The 14,614-nt window shown below is 39.7% G+C and overlaps 1 protein-coding gene across 3 annotated transcripts in view; it reads left to right on the forward strand.

Moving 5' to 3' along the window:
* Positions 1–14,614, forward strand: part of kcnab1a (potassium voltage-gated channel, shaker-related subfamily, beta member 1 a) — a 116,169-nt gene that overhangs the window by 74,401 nt on the left and 27,154 nt on the right. For all 3 annotated transcript variants that reach the window (XM_039777747.1, XM_039777756.1, XM_039777763.1), the window contains exon 2: positions 3,975–4,018. In XM_039777747.1, coding sequence (XP_039633681.1) covers positions 3,975–4,018 — 44 coding nt within the window. The remainder of the gene's footprint in view (positions 1–3,974; positions 4,019–14,614) is intronic.

A 14,614-nucleotide genomic window follows, 5' to 3' on the forward strand; every position in this document is an offset into this window, starting at 1 on the left:
CCGTTGATGAAGAAGCTGTATTACTTTGCAGGGAGTTAAACATACGTCGGGAGATGATATTGAGGCCCCGACTAGATGTATTTTCATTTCCAGATAACTACCTATTTGAGTGGTATCATTTTTCTTCAGTCTTATCTGTCTTCATATCACTAACATCCACCATCGTAGACATGCTTTTACATCCCAGCAGATTCTTTGTGTCGCATAATGTTTTTTGCAAACAGCAGCTTTCTTTACAACATTGGTGATGCGCAGAGGTGTCAAGTAACGAAGTACAAATACTTCGTTACCTTACTTAAGTAGAAATTTTGGGTATCTATACTTTACTAGAGTAATTATTTTACAGCATACTTTTTACTTCTACTCCTTACATTTTCACGCAATTATCTGTACTTTCTACTCCTTACATTTTAAAAATAGCCTCGTTACTCACATTTCAGTTCGGCTTGTTTTCATTCTGGCTTGTCATCGTTCAAAAAAAAAAAAAACTATCCAGATCGCTCCATCCGGAGAGAGTGAATTTGATTGTGGTTGGATGAGAAGTATAAACATATACCATTCCGACACCCTATTGGTTTGTACGCGATCCATCGCACCTGCACAGACCCGGTGCTAATACGGCACCAGTGCCTTAACGACGTTATCTACCGGACCGAATAGCAACGCAGATTTCGGTGCCTTATTTAGGTGCTACTTAAATGACTGCGCTTCTCTCTGATGCTCCGAAAACGGACGTTAGAGGAACCTGAAACATCGCCGCACGGGACGCTAGTTAATGCTACACTCGGCAGCAGGTAAGGTTAGCCTTGCGTTAGCTAGCAGCTGGAGTAAACACGGTTAAAATGCTGACAGCTAAACGGTGTAAAAGTGTGTCTGTATTTCACTGGAGAGGATTCTAACACCAGACTGTAGCTGCCGTTGTCTGAAAAACACAGAAGAGATGTGTCACCTTTTTCAGCCCTTCTGAGTTTGCAGGTATGATTTTAATATAACCTTAGCTATTATAGTCATTATGGCCTTACGTAAAAATTTTGTTTTTGTGGAAGTGGGGTTTGTCCCCACGTTTTGGGGTTAAGCTTTTGTCCTTAATGGCATTACATCAGGGGTCTTCAATGTTTTTTAAGCCAAGGACCCCTTAACTTAAAGTGAGATGTAGCAGGGACCCCTAGTACATATTGTATGAAATTAAGTTGCATATTAAACTGGGCCTACAATAACTGTTAGGGCAACCTGAAGCCTTCTTACATACCCTTTTTTCATAAGCTATTAAAATATTAATTGTTGGCATGATTTTATAAATCATATTTGAATGTTACATATGTGGCACAGTAAATCTAGGATTAACTGTATCTGTGGGCTGATATCTTAGTGACTACCTAACCTATAGGCCAGTAAGCCTATCATCAGTGGGAATTTATATTTGCTAATAATATATTGGAATTATGTTAAGGCATTTTCATTTTTTTTTCTTTTTAAAGACTCAAAAATTTACAATAATTTGGAGGCCCCCCTGCAATGACTCTGAGGACCTCCTGTTGAAGATCTCTGCCTTACATTACTTTTACTTTTATACTTTAAGTAGTTTTGAAACCAGTACTTTTACACTTTTACTTAAGTAAAAAGCTTGAGTTGATACTTCAACTTCTACAAAAGTATTTTCAAACCCTAGTATCTGTACTTCTACTTGAGTAATGAATGTGAATACTTTTGACACCTCTGGTGATGCGGAGCATTTTAGTAAAGCCAGTGTATGCAGAGCCGTCAGAGCCGTTTCTTAATCATTTTTGTAGTGTTCCGTGGACACAAACCAGTGTGTGTCCACTAAAAAGAATTAAATGATTATAAATTATAGTTCTGTTAATGACATGGTACTGCAGTCTCAAAATGGGATTTTTAGTAGCTTGCTTTTTCGCCCGCAGGATTGCACCTAAATGAAATTATAGGTGTAATACCATTCCAGTTTTCACCAGTAATATTATAGGTTACCTGTGATTAAATATGAAATCAATACACTGTCAATGCTTACGCATTGACTCGAGCAGCAATTTTCTCCCACACCAATTCTCTCTCTGTTGCAGCAGCAGCCATTTTGCTATTTTTAACAAAATATATATTCAATCTCGCTGTATGTGCGCATGAGTAGTTCCAGTTCCAGAGGGATAAAGTATGCCCATCGATTTGTTTGTGGTTGTTGCCATGGTGAATCTTAGTATCATGGCTCAATTCATGCTGCCTTTTTATTGTGGTGGTGCAATAAAAAGGCAGCATGGTGCTTAACTCTGAGTGAACCTTCTCGGAGTTGATTGAACCAACTCAAATCAGCTGTTCTGGAACCGAAAACTCAGTTTCCCATCTCAGGGTATATCAACTCAGAGTGCAGGGTTAGACTCAGAGTTTGTAAAACCTCCTTCCTGAAATGGGCCCCTGTACTGCCTACAAGCTGATGAATTGGAGCAGTAGTTTAAGCCTTGCACCTGCTAAAGTGTGTGTGTGTGTGTGTGTGTGTGTGTGTGTGTGTGTGTGTGTTGTGTGTGTGTGTGTGTGTGTGTGAGAGAGAGAGTTTGTGTCCTGTAGCATTTCTTTAGTCATCAGTCCATGTCCAGCATCTGACATGACAAGAAAATAAATGTTCCTCATGCTTGATTGGACAACCTCTGCTCTATAACTACCTGTCCAGCACCAAATGACAAAGACAAAGTTAGCAACTAGCTAGTGAACATATTGCAGCATTTAACAGCTACAAAGCCAGATATTTCCTTCAGGAGTTGGTGTAGACCAAAACAAAGCTAGAAGGAGAGTGACTATTGGACTTAAATTGTGAGGTCGACAGAAACTTCGACTCCAAATGAATGTTAATGTTGCTCCCTGTCTGTTAGATATGTAAATAGGCAACTGTGCTAACATGTTAGCCATATCAACTTAAATGGATAAATGTAATGGACATGGGATCATTAAAAATATTAACAACCGCAACAATAATACTGGTAATAATTTTAATTATTTATTTTTACATTCCAGAGAAGCTCTTCAGCTGAACAGGGTAAAAAGCGATTACCTGAGTCACTATAGTAAGCATATCCTTGATTTCGTGGGTTAATGAGGTTGCAAAGGCAGGTGTGGATTCACAAAAGGACAGACTAAACATTGTGTATATCCAGCGATGCATGTGTATGTACTATACACGCCAAAGAACTCTAATGGTTAGCACAGATTGTATGTGGTGTTAATGACACAGCTAATGAGGCTATTAGCAAGCTAATAAGATGCATTTAATATCTGTAGTACACACAAACACACACACACACACACACAGACACACAATCTCCATCCTGGAGTATACAAGTTTTTAACTTTCTTTTCATTATTTTTCATTACTACATGCACTGTTTCGATTAGTGTTTTCCATCTTGTCCGTTCAGTGTTGATGTTTTTATATTAGTCTTTTCCTCTCGTCCTGTTTCTCACTCCATTATTTACACCTGGAAAGTAACATTTAAGTGCTGATAAACACTTAACTCCACTCAAGGCTTTCTCTTGCATACATTCACGTTGAAAGTGAATTTCAATTTCCTGTCGTGGAGAAATCAGAAGAACTGTCAAACTGTCGTGATTATCTGAAGCAAAGCCACATCCAGCCTCTTGTAAAAATGAAAGGCCTGCTTGTTATTCACTTGACATCAGTCTACATGTCATGTAACAAACTTTTTTTTTTTTTTTTTTATCTATCACAGTTTGAAATGTCTAACAAAATAAAACGTCTAATATGACTAAGGTAGAAATTGTAATGGGTTAGATAAATAGCTGATTCTTTTTCTTTTAATATCGTCCACATGTCACCAAACATGATCCAAAACCATCATTACTGATCTTCTGTTTGGATTATAATGTAAGATCCTTTAACTTATTTGGTTAAATATTTGTGTTTGATTTTGCATGTACAAGAGATGTGATTCTCTTTTGTTCTGTTTTTGCAGGAACCTTGGAAAGTCAGGACTCAGAGTATCTTGCTTAGGACTGGGTGAGTACACTCTAGGATTCACTACCCGTAATGCATTTCTCCCTTAGGCCTTACTTAGAAAACAACAGCACCAATTACACAGACTAAACAAATAATATAACAACAAAACAGAGAAATAAATCTCTTTCTATTCTGTAGAATATGTGTAGTAATACGTAGATGAGTTTTGCATAAAGTCATTTATACACTTAAAGGGGTGATAGAATGCAAAACTGATTTTACTTTGTCATAGTTGAATAATGACAGTTTAGTGGGTAACTAGGACATACATAGAACCTCTAAATCCCATTGACACCTCTTTTCTCTGCAAATCTCACTATTTGAAAATGCCTCTGAAAACGGGCGAATCTCAACGAGCCCCATAGTTGACGTCAACTATTGCGGCTCCTCCTCATTTGGCTCTAGTCTTTCTCTTTGTCACGCCCCAACATTTGCATAGGCTAAACAACTGACCTGAGATCAGTTAGTCTTCTGAATCTAGGTCGTGCAGATCTCAGAAATTGTATACATTGTTCATATGCTATTTTACCATTAAATTCACTTCTGAGACTTTTTTATGCGAGAAATCAACTATGTAGAGGTCAAATATGGGCCGTTTTACGAAAATTGATGTCTAATTGCAAATTTTGTCCGACTGTGTGTCGGAATTCAGAGGCTAGTGCTGCCGGTGTAGCTGCCCGCCCGCGGCCGCTGCCCTTCCTTCACAGACCCCGGCCTGCTGTGAGGTAGATTGAGCTCCGTCACGGCTGGCAGCCCCACGGCACTCCATAAAGCAAGCATGTACCCGTTTTGGGCTAATGGACTACGAAACGCCGCTGCTCTGACAGAGCTCCAGGGCCTGCAACTCCCCTCTTCCTGCTAGCTAAATGCCCGGTGTATGTGAGTGAAAGCGCGGTCAGTGAGCTTGTTACGCCAGCATTCTCTTACCACAGGTTCCAGTTACTCTTTTAATGTGTGTAATTATAATGTGTTGAATTATTTAAACAAACGATTGGGGAAATAAACGCCGCTTGTCCGTGAGTCTCATTGATAGAGCCTGCGGCTGGATGGAGCTCTATCAATGAGAGCTAGCTAGCTAGCTTTATCTTAGAATTCCTCTGGAATTCACAAAAATTCATTAACTTGAAATCTGACACAGTTGTTAGCTTTATAAAACATATAGTTAGATGTTGTATAAGTGGCGTGACGAAATTCAAACTGTAAATATACTGGAATTAAGGCGAAAAGGAAGCTAACTCTCTGTGATTTGTAGCTAGGATTGAAGGGACAGTCGCAGCTAACGAAACACCTAGCTATTCTTCACAAATATTAACTTGAAATCGGACACCGTTGTTAGGTTTATAAGACATATAGTTAGATGTTGTGTAAGTGGCGTGACGAAATTCAAACTGTAAATATACTCGAATTAAGGCGAAAAGGAAGCTAACTCTCCGTGATTTGTAGCTAGGATTGAAGGGACAGTCGCAGCTAACGACGACACCTAGCTATTCTTCACAAATATTAACTTGAAATCGGACACCGTTGTTAGGTTTATAAGACATATAGTTAGATGTTGTGTAAGTGGCGTGACGAAATTCAAACTGTAAATATACTCGAATTAAGGCGAAAAGGAAGCTAACTATCCGTGATTTGTAGCTAGGATTGAAGGGACAGTCGCAGCTAACGAAACACCTAGCTAGTCTTCACAAATATTAACTTGAAATCGGACACCGTTGTTAGGTTTATAAGACATTAGATTTTGTATAAGTGGCGTGACATGTGTGTAACATGTGGTAAGAGATTGCTGGTGTAACGAGCTCGCTGACCGCGCTCTCACTCTCACACAACGGGCCATTTAGCTAGCAGGAAGAGGGGAGTTGAAGGCCCTGGAGCTCTGTCAGGGCAGCGGTGTTGGTAGTCCCTGCTGTGGGCTGCCAGCTGTGACGGAGCTCATAGCAGGCCGGGGTCTGTGAAGGAAGGCAGGCCGGGCGGCGAGGCAGCACCGGCGGGCGGCGAGGCAGCACCAGCTGAACTCCGACACACAGTCTTACCAAATTTGCAATTAGCCATCAATTTTCGTAAAACGGCCCATATTTGAGCTTTATATAGTTGATTTCTCGCTTAAAAAAGTCTCAGAAGTGAATTTAATAACGAAATAGCCCGACAAACAATGTATAACTTTGCAGTGTCTGAAATATGAGACCTACTGTCGAGTCTCCCATGTGTTTCTATGTAGTTTGCTCAAACCAATCAGCGTGTAGCTCATTCTGAATATTCATTAGCATACCATATTTGGAAGAAAAGCTCTTGTTCCAAATAGAGCCATATTCACAGGGTAGTTAAGGGCCTAATAAAATACCATTCGGGCAATTTTCAGCCCAACCAATGTTACATACCCCATTAGGAGACCTTAAGGAACAGTGTAAAATACCCTATATAATCATTCTATTACCCCTTTAATTAAGTCAATTGGCAAAAATAAAATTCTGAATTGGGCTGGTAATTGAACTAATAAGTGGTCAGTCTGTTTTCTCTTATTAACCAACAAATCTAGTGTGGTGGTATAATTCCCCTACATTAGGGCTGCAGTAATCGGATAAGAATTACTTAGTAAGAAATACTTAGTAAACAGCAATAGTAAATATTTATTATTGCTATTTACAAAAAAAAAAAGGAACATTTTTTATTGCCAAATTCCAAGACCCTTGCCTCTGGCTCTTTGCACTGGATATGCAAAAGAGCTGTTCACTGACCAGAGGGTAAATGTGACGGTACAAAGCTTACAGCAGGGCTATTCAACTACACTGTTCTGGGGGACACATTTTCAGAAGCCTAATACACAGTCAAGGGGGTAACCTTCGCTTCAGAACTCGAGCCATCATGGCGCCATTTTGTTGCTAACTGGCCATCACCTCCTGTTAGCATTCCGCTTACCGCCATTTTTTTTTTACGTCACTTGACTGAGAATAACTTTACATCCGAAGCGTTTAAAGACTCGATTTGTCCATTGTTTAGTTCTAAAGAAACACAACAACGTATAAAAGGCTCCATTACCTTGTATCTCACGTTATGGCTCCGTAGCAGACGTTTTTGTAAAAATAGGCTAACGATTGTGTCATAACCAAGTGACTTACTGTCGCACAGTAGAGGAATTACCATATAGTACAGGAGAAGCTCGCAGGCAGTTTCGACTTACGTTAGCTGTTTAGGTTTAATTACTAATGTTAACTAGCATGTTAGTTAGCAATAATTAGCCTGTGCTTATGTTATCTCCTTACATACACCTACACTTCCGTCTCTGTAAGATTGGGAATGACTGAGATTTCTCTTGGCACAGCTACCAGAACACTTACAACTTTCAGACACGTTGCTCACGTCACATTTACGCTGTCTCTGTCAGTTGGAGGCTGCGCAGCAAAGCTGGCCATCACCGGAAAAGTGCTTCTAATAGCCTTCACTGGTCTCCGTCCAGAGCAACGGGGTCTATTGGTCCATTAATATATATGTCAGTGTACACAGTGAGGAGAAAGAATAAAGAATGCAGATTCAATGTCATTCACGTGCATATTAAGTGGCCATGCTGGGGGGAGGAGCCGGTTTGTCTCCGGCAGCAGCTAAATTTCCAAAGATTAGTAGCAAACTAATAAACAGACTACAAACCGACAGCTTTCGTTTTAGCTTGTTGGTAAAACATCGCTATTAGCAGAGTAGCATGCTGTAGGCTAGCTAGTTGTGTAAAACAGCGCGGTGGACGAGAGCAGCAGTTTATTACCTTGTGTCGGGTTCGCTGAATGGATGAGTAGACTGGATGTTTTCTACTGAGATGATGTAGCAGCATGTTTGCAGCTTAAAATGATCCCAAACTTTCTGTCGTTTTTCTCGCCTGTCTTTTCTCTTAAACCCTCGCTATTTTCGTCTGGGCCGTCAGTCTTGTGTCCACAGAAGCGTCAACTTGTTGAGCGCTAGTAATAATCCTCCGTGCGGAAACACAGTGAGCCGTACAACCTTACATTGATTTAACGAAGCTTCGAGGCAAAGAATTTTGCACACACACACATATCGTCTTACTTTCTGATAAAATGGCTGTTATCTAATCAAGTTGTATTTTTCCAGAGGAGGCGTTTGTAGTATAGACCTGTATGTGTGTATGTGTTGCCATATCAGTGTGGGTTGCTGGTAAAAATTCTTTACTTCTCAAGAGAGTCAAACCCACCCCCATTTCAGCTTCAATATATAGCATAATGAGTGGGTAGGAGACTTAACACACACATATATCTGTCATCATAAAGAGCTCTCAAACAACAACAGAAGAGAGAGAGAGTGTGTGTGTGTGTGTGTGTGTGTGTGTGTGTGTGTGTGTGTGTGTGTGTGTGTGTGTGTGTGTGTGTGGGGTGGGTTTTTACTTGTTCCTTCTCCCTCAGACAAAGTTTGAAAATGAAATGGCAATAGAAGCCAGGAGGGTAAACGCTAATATACCAGTATAGATTCACTCTCTCGGCCTGCAAGATTACAAAGGTAATAATATTTCTGCAAATTCAGTACTGTATAGGAAAACTATTATTATGATTAAAACAGAAGCTTCACTATTAAGTCACTTTACGGTCTCTACATACTTTCAAAGTAGAACAATTACAGGATACAGGGTTTGGAATTTAACAGTTCAGAAAGTGTTTGTTTGTGTTTTGGATTGTTTCTGATGTGTTCATTCATGACAGTCAGACCATACCAGGCTTTTGATTGGCTGATCAACTCCTAAGAATCATCTTGATCACAGGAAAAGAAGACTAATTCTGGTGAAATCATAGAAATAAAATGAAATAAATCTGATGAGGAACACTGACCGATGGAACTTAACTGAAATCATTTAGTATTTTAATGATGTATGAATTCATTTTGTTATAAGGTTAAGGTAAAGTCTGATTTGCTAAATATCTTCAAAGATTTAATTATGCAGGCTTTTTACTTTGAGTTGTATCGGCGCACCAGGACTTTAGGTTCCCGGCTTGACTATCAACCAGAATGATTTAACACAAAGGGCCCTATCTTGCACTCAGCGCAATTGCCTTTGTACACCGACGCATGTATCATTCCTATTTTGCACGCGACGCACAGCGGACTTTTGATGAAACAGCATATGATTGGTTCTCTTCTGATTGGTTTATTGCACGTTACGCCCAAACCACACCTAACTACTTAAGACCAACCCATTTTAGATTTGCGTCGGGCGCAAGAGTCATTTATCCCGCTGGTATAATAGCAACAGCGCCCGAGATCCACCCACAAAGCTAATTGCTTGTTAAAATAGGGCCCAGAATAACAAAACAGATATGTGATTAATTTATACATCAGAGTCCCGTTTTTGAAGTTTGAGAGAAAATTATAAATCACTAACTCGGTTTCTCAGAAATTTAAATATTTTTATATATTTTTAATTAATGCCTCTGCCTGGGTTTGATTTTTCCCGCAAAGTCACAAAATGATTTACAGCAGGTAGACGGCGCTACAGTAACACATTCGGACGGGTCGCAGATGTTTGAAATAATTTATTGTCCCCGTGGGGAAATTAGGTTGCAGCAGAAATCACATCATAAGGCATTTAAACACCATCCAACAAATAACAAGGAGAAAGACAAAAAGAAGACTATAACATGTAGATATTATTACTCATAAACCAAGGCACTTGTATGGAAGGGGGGGGGAGAGATTGTATGGATTAAGTATGGTTCCAGACCAGCTGGATAACGATACATAAATAAATGAAGACCTTATTACCGTACGGACCTTTGTTAACTATTAGATATATTAAGCAGTTTGATAGCCTGTGGAACAAAGGAGAACTTGGATCTGTTTTTTGTAAACAGAGGAGCACAGTATCGTCGTCCTGAAGGCAGCAATTCAAATGAGGGGGCAAGAGGGTGCCTCTGATTACCCACAATGCTATTTGCCTTCCTCAGTATTCTGTTTTTATATACACTTTCCATACTTGGTAATGGAATACCTGATAGTTTACTTGATGTTGTTATTATTTTCCTGATATACTTTTTCTGTACTTCAGTGGCATTGCCAAACCAACAAATAATGCCAAAGGAAAGAACACTTTCAACAAAGGCATAGTAGAACGTTTGAAGAACGCTGCTGCTGACATTAAAGGACAACAGTTTTCTTAAAAAGAACATTCTTTGTTGGGACTTAGTATTTAATCTATCAGTCCATATGTCCCATTTAAGTTTGTGGTCGAGCACCATGCCGAGGTACTTGTACTCTGTGACATTATCTAAAGGATCCCCCGTGTATAAGAGTGGTTTTAGGGGACTGTGCTCTTCTAAAATCGATTGACATCTCCTTTGTTTTAGAAGTGTTTAAGATCAGATTTGACTTCTTACACCAGTCAATAAAAAGTCAAGAACTGGGGCCCGCGCCTCTTCCTGGTCATATAGGAGACTAACCAAGGCTGTATCATCCGCATACTTAATAAAGTACCTGTTAGTAAAAGTGCTGGTACAGGAGTTTGTGTACAGGATGAACAGCAGAGAAGATAAAACACATCCCTGTGGAGATCCTGTACAGGTGGTCACATCGTCGGAGAGTGACGTTCCAACTCTGACTCGTTGTACTCTACAGCTAAGAAAGTCAACAATCCATAAGACCACATCATCGTCAAGTAAAAATTCTTCTGTTAAGATATTTGCTAAAATACTGGGTTTAATAGTGTTAAAAGCAGAAGAAACAGATTTCGGTGTATCACCGAAAAAAGCCTCTGTTAGTGAGTATTCAGGTAAAAGATAGCTGGAGAGGTCTTTATATAGGCCTAATTGTATTTAAATTTTATCTTAGAAGTTATCTGTTGTAGTTATGGCTGATACTGGGGCAGCACCATCACAGGAAAAAAGAAGGAAATTAAACGAAGAACAACTAAAAGCTAAAAGGGGAAAGTGAAAGACGACGGGTGAAATCCGAGTCACACTCGGTCGGGCTTTTAACACAATAGACAATAACGGGATTGTAAATGATTCAAAACATCCCCAAATTGGCCCTCAGGTATGTAATATGTCTATTTCATTACGCAATCTAATAAATCTAAGTTATTACGTTGGTTGCTACAACAATCTCTTATTACTTTGGCTCGTGACACAGTGACAGGGATAACCGGTTTAGCTTACGGTACATGCAAAGTAGGCTAAGTTACCGTATGCAACACTTGAAATGCAACGATGCATCTGTTACAGACATCTGTCTGAGCAAAACATTTATCGCTGTCCACAGGGGCAGCTGAAATCAACACAAACTGAAAGTTACATATAGCCACTTTAAATATTATATATCACATTAGCATTCATAAATAAGTTGTATGAATATCCTCTTGAGAGTCTACATCCTTGAAATCTTATTTAGTTTTTAGAAAGAGAAATTGGAGTTTGGCCCCAACATGGTCACTTAAATTGTTTTGACCAACAAAACTGAGTAGTTAATTTGCCAATAATACACTTTTCACACATTTCTACAGAATTATTTACCCTTTGATAAAATAAGATTGACTTAAATCCCAACCTAAGGTCTGACATGTGAAGAGGTAATGCTAGTAGTTCTTCAGTACCAGACCTGCAGAATCCCCTGGATTAGGTAAAACACCATTTTCACCATTCTCCTTGCTCAGCCCCCGTCCTGTCGGATCAAAACATCACAGGACACAAGCTTTAGCCAGCTTAGAGAGGACAGCCTTCAACAGGATGTTTCGTACAGTGTACAGCACTCCTAACTTTAAGCTGCCTCCTGGTCTTTTCAGTTAACACCTGTGTATCTCCCCATAACTGCTACACATTTCCAAGTCACTCCAAGTTATACTTCTGCTGACTAAACTTTCTCTTATTTACTGCCTCATTTGGAGGCAAGGATTTCAACTTGGCCAAGCCTGATGAAGTTCCTCTCCGGCTAATCTCAATTACCACATATGCATCATTTGTCATGCTTAACATTAAATATCACTGAATAGCTTGGTGGTAAATTTCTGTTTTTTTTCTGACCTGATGGGAAGTCCCCCTCAACTAAAATATGTGTTTTGCTTATTTATGTTTGATCTTTTGCTGTGCAAAACGATGTACTGTATGTGCATTCGAGTTTTAAACTAGAAAGCTGTTTTTACATTCATTAAAGGAGTATATGTCATTTTAATATTTTTTAACTGCTGGGTCAGCACAGATAAATTAATATTGATAATTACACTGCTTCATAATTGACAGCAACAGCAACCCAACATTTTTCTTTTCATTTTTGTGTGATTTTATTTATATATTCAGTTGCATTGCTTTACCCAGCACTTAAAGTTGATGTGTTGATGAGTTGATGCTGATAATCTGTCTGCCGCAGGTCACCAAGAACCTTTCAATATAAAAATGACTAAGTTGAGCAAATATATTTGTGGAGTTGAACCAAAAGGTATGCCTCTGGTGTCAGTGGTAGATTACATATAAAGAAGCGTTTTGGTGCCATAGAGAACCTTTTGTTTTTCAGGGTGTAATGTCTGGCTCTCAGGCCGGCTCTGAGCGCTGCTACCCCAGGTGGTTCACTGTAGACTGAGAGGTCTGACTCAAACTGGCTGAGCTGCGTGGTGCAGAAAAGGTCAGCATAATGCCAGCTGCCTGCCACATGCTGCGCCCAGGGCGGACATGATGCTGGCAGGGGAGAGGAGGAAGACAGAGAGCAAACAGAGCAGGATGCTAAATTGTGTTTCACTGTTTAACTGGAAGGAACGGTGGCAAGGTAGATGAGGATGTAGTGTGTGTATGAGCGTGTGGTATGTATGCAGTTATTTTCAGTCATTTACCAGCAAAATTCAGCAGAACACGCACGCACGCACGCACGCACGCGCACACACACACTCATCACACCTGACTGAAAATGCACATTCAATAACATTTCTCCATGTGTCGCTAGTTGTGTGGACCGCAGCCAAGATGAGATGTATCTGTTGCAGGAGTCACACAAGAGCCAATCTGCAACTACATGATGATGCCCTGAGAGAAACACCTGTCTCTAGCTTCTGTCACTACCCAATGTGAGTCGAGTGCAGATGTGAGTTGCGCATGCTCAGATTTAAACAGTTTACAGTATAACGCCAAGGGATCCAGATCCGGCAAACGTGTTAGCTATATATGATTGTTTTATTGCTAATGTTAGCTCAAAACGCCATTCAAGTGACAGCCTTTGTTGTGTTTGATTGCTAACTTGTAGCCAGCAGTGCACAAACTTCGTTATAGGTCCATTTTTATTGTATTGACATTACAGAAGTCTCTCGTTAGAGGTTCTTGTAGGCTACTTCAGCCTCTAATCTAGAACTGACATCAGGGATCATGCCGTGAAAATGTGATGCCTTACGCTAAATAATAAATTACTGCTATGTAATGTACCTATCTCATTATTCTGTGGCTAACAGCAAAACCGATCTGCGTGAAATCTGGTCATTGTCGCAAAGTGACGCATGCCCAACATACATCTGCACTCGATTCACATCGGGTAGTGACCGCTTCATTTACGTGATGGTTTAATCGGTCGAAGACCTCTTTTTCACAGAAATTCAACATTTCTTGCTGTTTAGAATTCCCACATCCATATTTCATACAAAGGAATATGCTGTTTCATAGCTGTAACCAAGTTTGGTCTTCACATCAAAACATTTTGTTTGTGAAAATTCCTAAAAATGTCATTTGTAGTGATATTAAACTTTGCTCACTGGATTACAGCTGCACTGTGACTTAAGACCCAAGGCTGCTTTTAAAACTTTGAAACTTTGAAACCCAAATGTTATGTAACAATAAAATATCAGATTGACCTTAACATGGAGTGGCTGGCTAACATCTGCTCACTTTGTTGCTACGAGGAAAGTGATTAATGATTGCTTCAGCATTTAGGATGCAGACCAACACTGCTGGAATACTCTGAAGCAAGGCAGTGATGGTGATACTCTGAGTTTTAATTAAATCTAGACATTGTGTGTAAACTGTAGGTAGGAAGGCATATTGAATCTTGTATAATGTCTTTTCCTGTCATTAATTTCAGATTTTTCTTACAAATTACACAGTACAAGGCAGGCATCAGGTGACTTACCTTTTATAAGGCTCTTGTTGAAAATTGATTATTGCTTTCATCTGCTATCAACCTTTCTGTTAATTTAAAATTTAAATTGAGTTTTTCACCCTTTTGAAAGAGACATAAAACTACACTCCCCACCGTATTTAACTTGCATATTCAAAACTTTTATACAAATTAAATGTGTGTAGCCGAGTAATTAATAGCTGTCTTAATTCAAGATTCTGGGGGAATTCAAAGTAACGTTTTCTTACTGATTGTTTGTGTTGGGTTCATTTGCTGTGTGCTAATTTGTAGGAGAGAATCTGAATAGGCAGATTAATTAGTATTTCACACACAGCGTCATCATCACAGGGACAGAGTGCAGGACGGAGGGAGGGGTGATCAGATGTGAACAGGAAAGATGTGACTCCAGCCTTGACAGTTTGGCCTCTGTCCTGACAGTCTCCACCTCTTAAACTCTTTCTCTTTCTCTATGAACTGAGCTTTCTCTCTCACCCTCTCTGATCCATCTTGTTCTCATCCCTTCATCTT

This window comes from Perca fluviatilis, chromosome 2 (genome assembly GCF_010015445.1).
Source record: "Perca fluviatilis chromosome 2, GENO_Pfluv_1.0, whole genome shotgun sequence".
Taxonomy (NCBI): domain Eukaryota; kingdom Metazoa; phylum Chordata; class Actinopteri; order Perciformes; family Percidae; genus Perca; species Perca fluviatilis.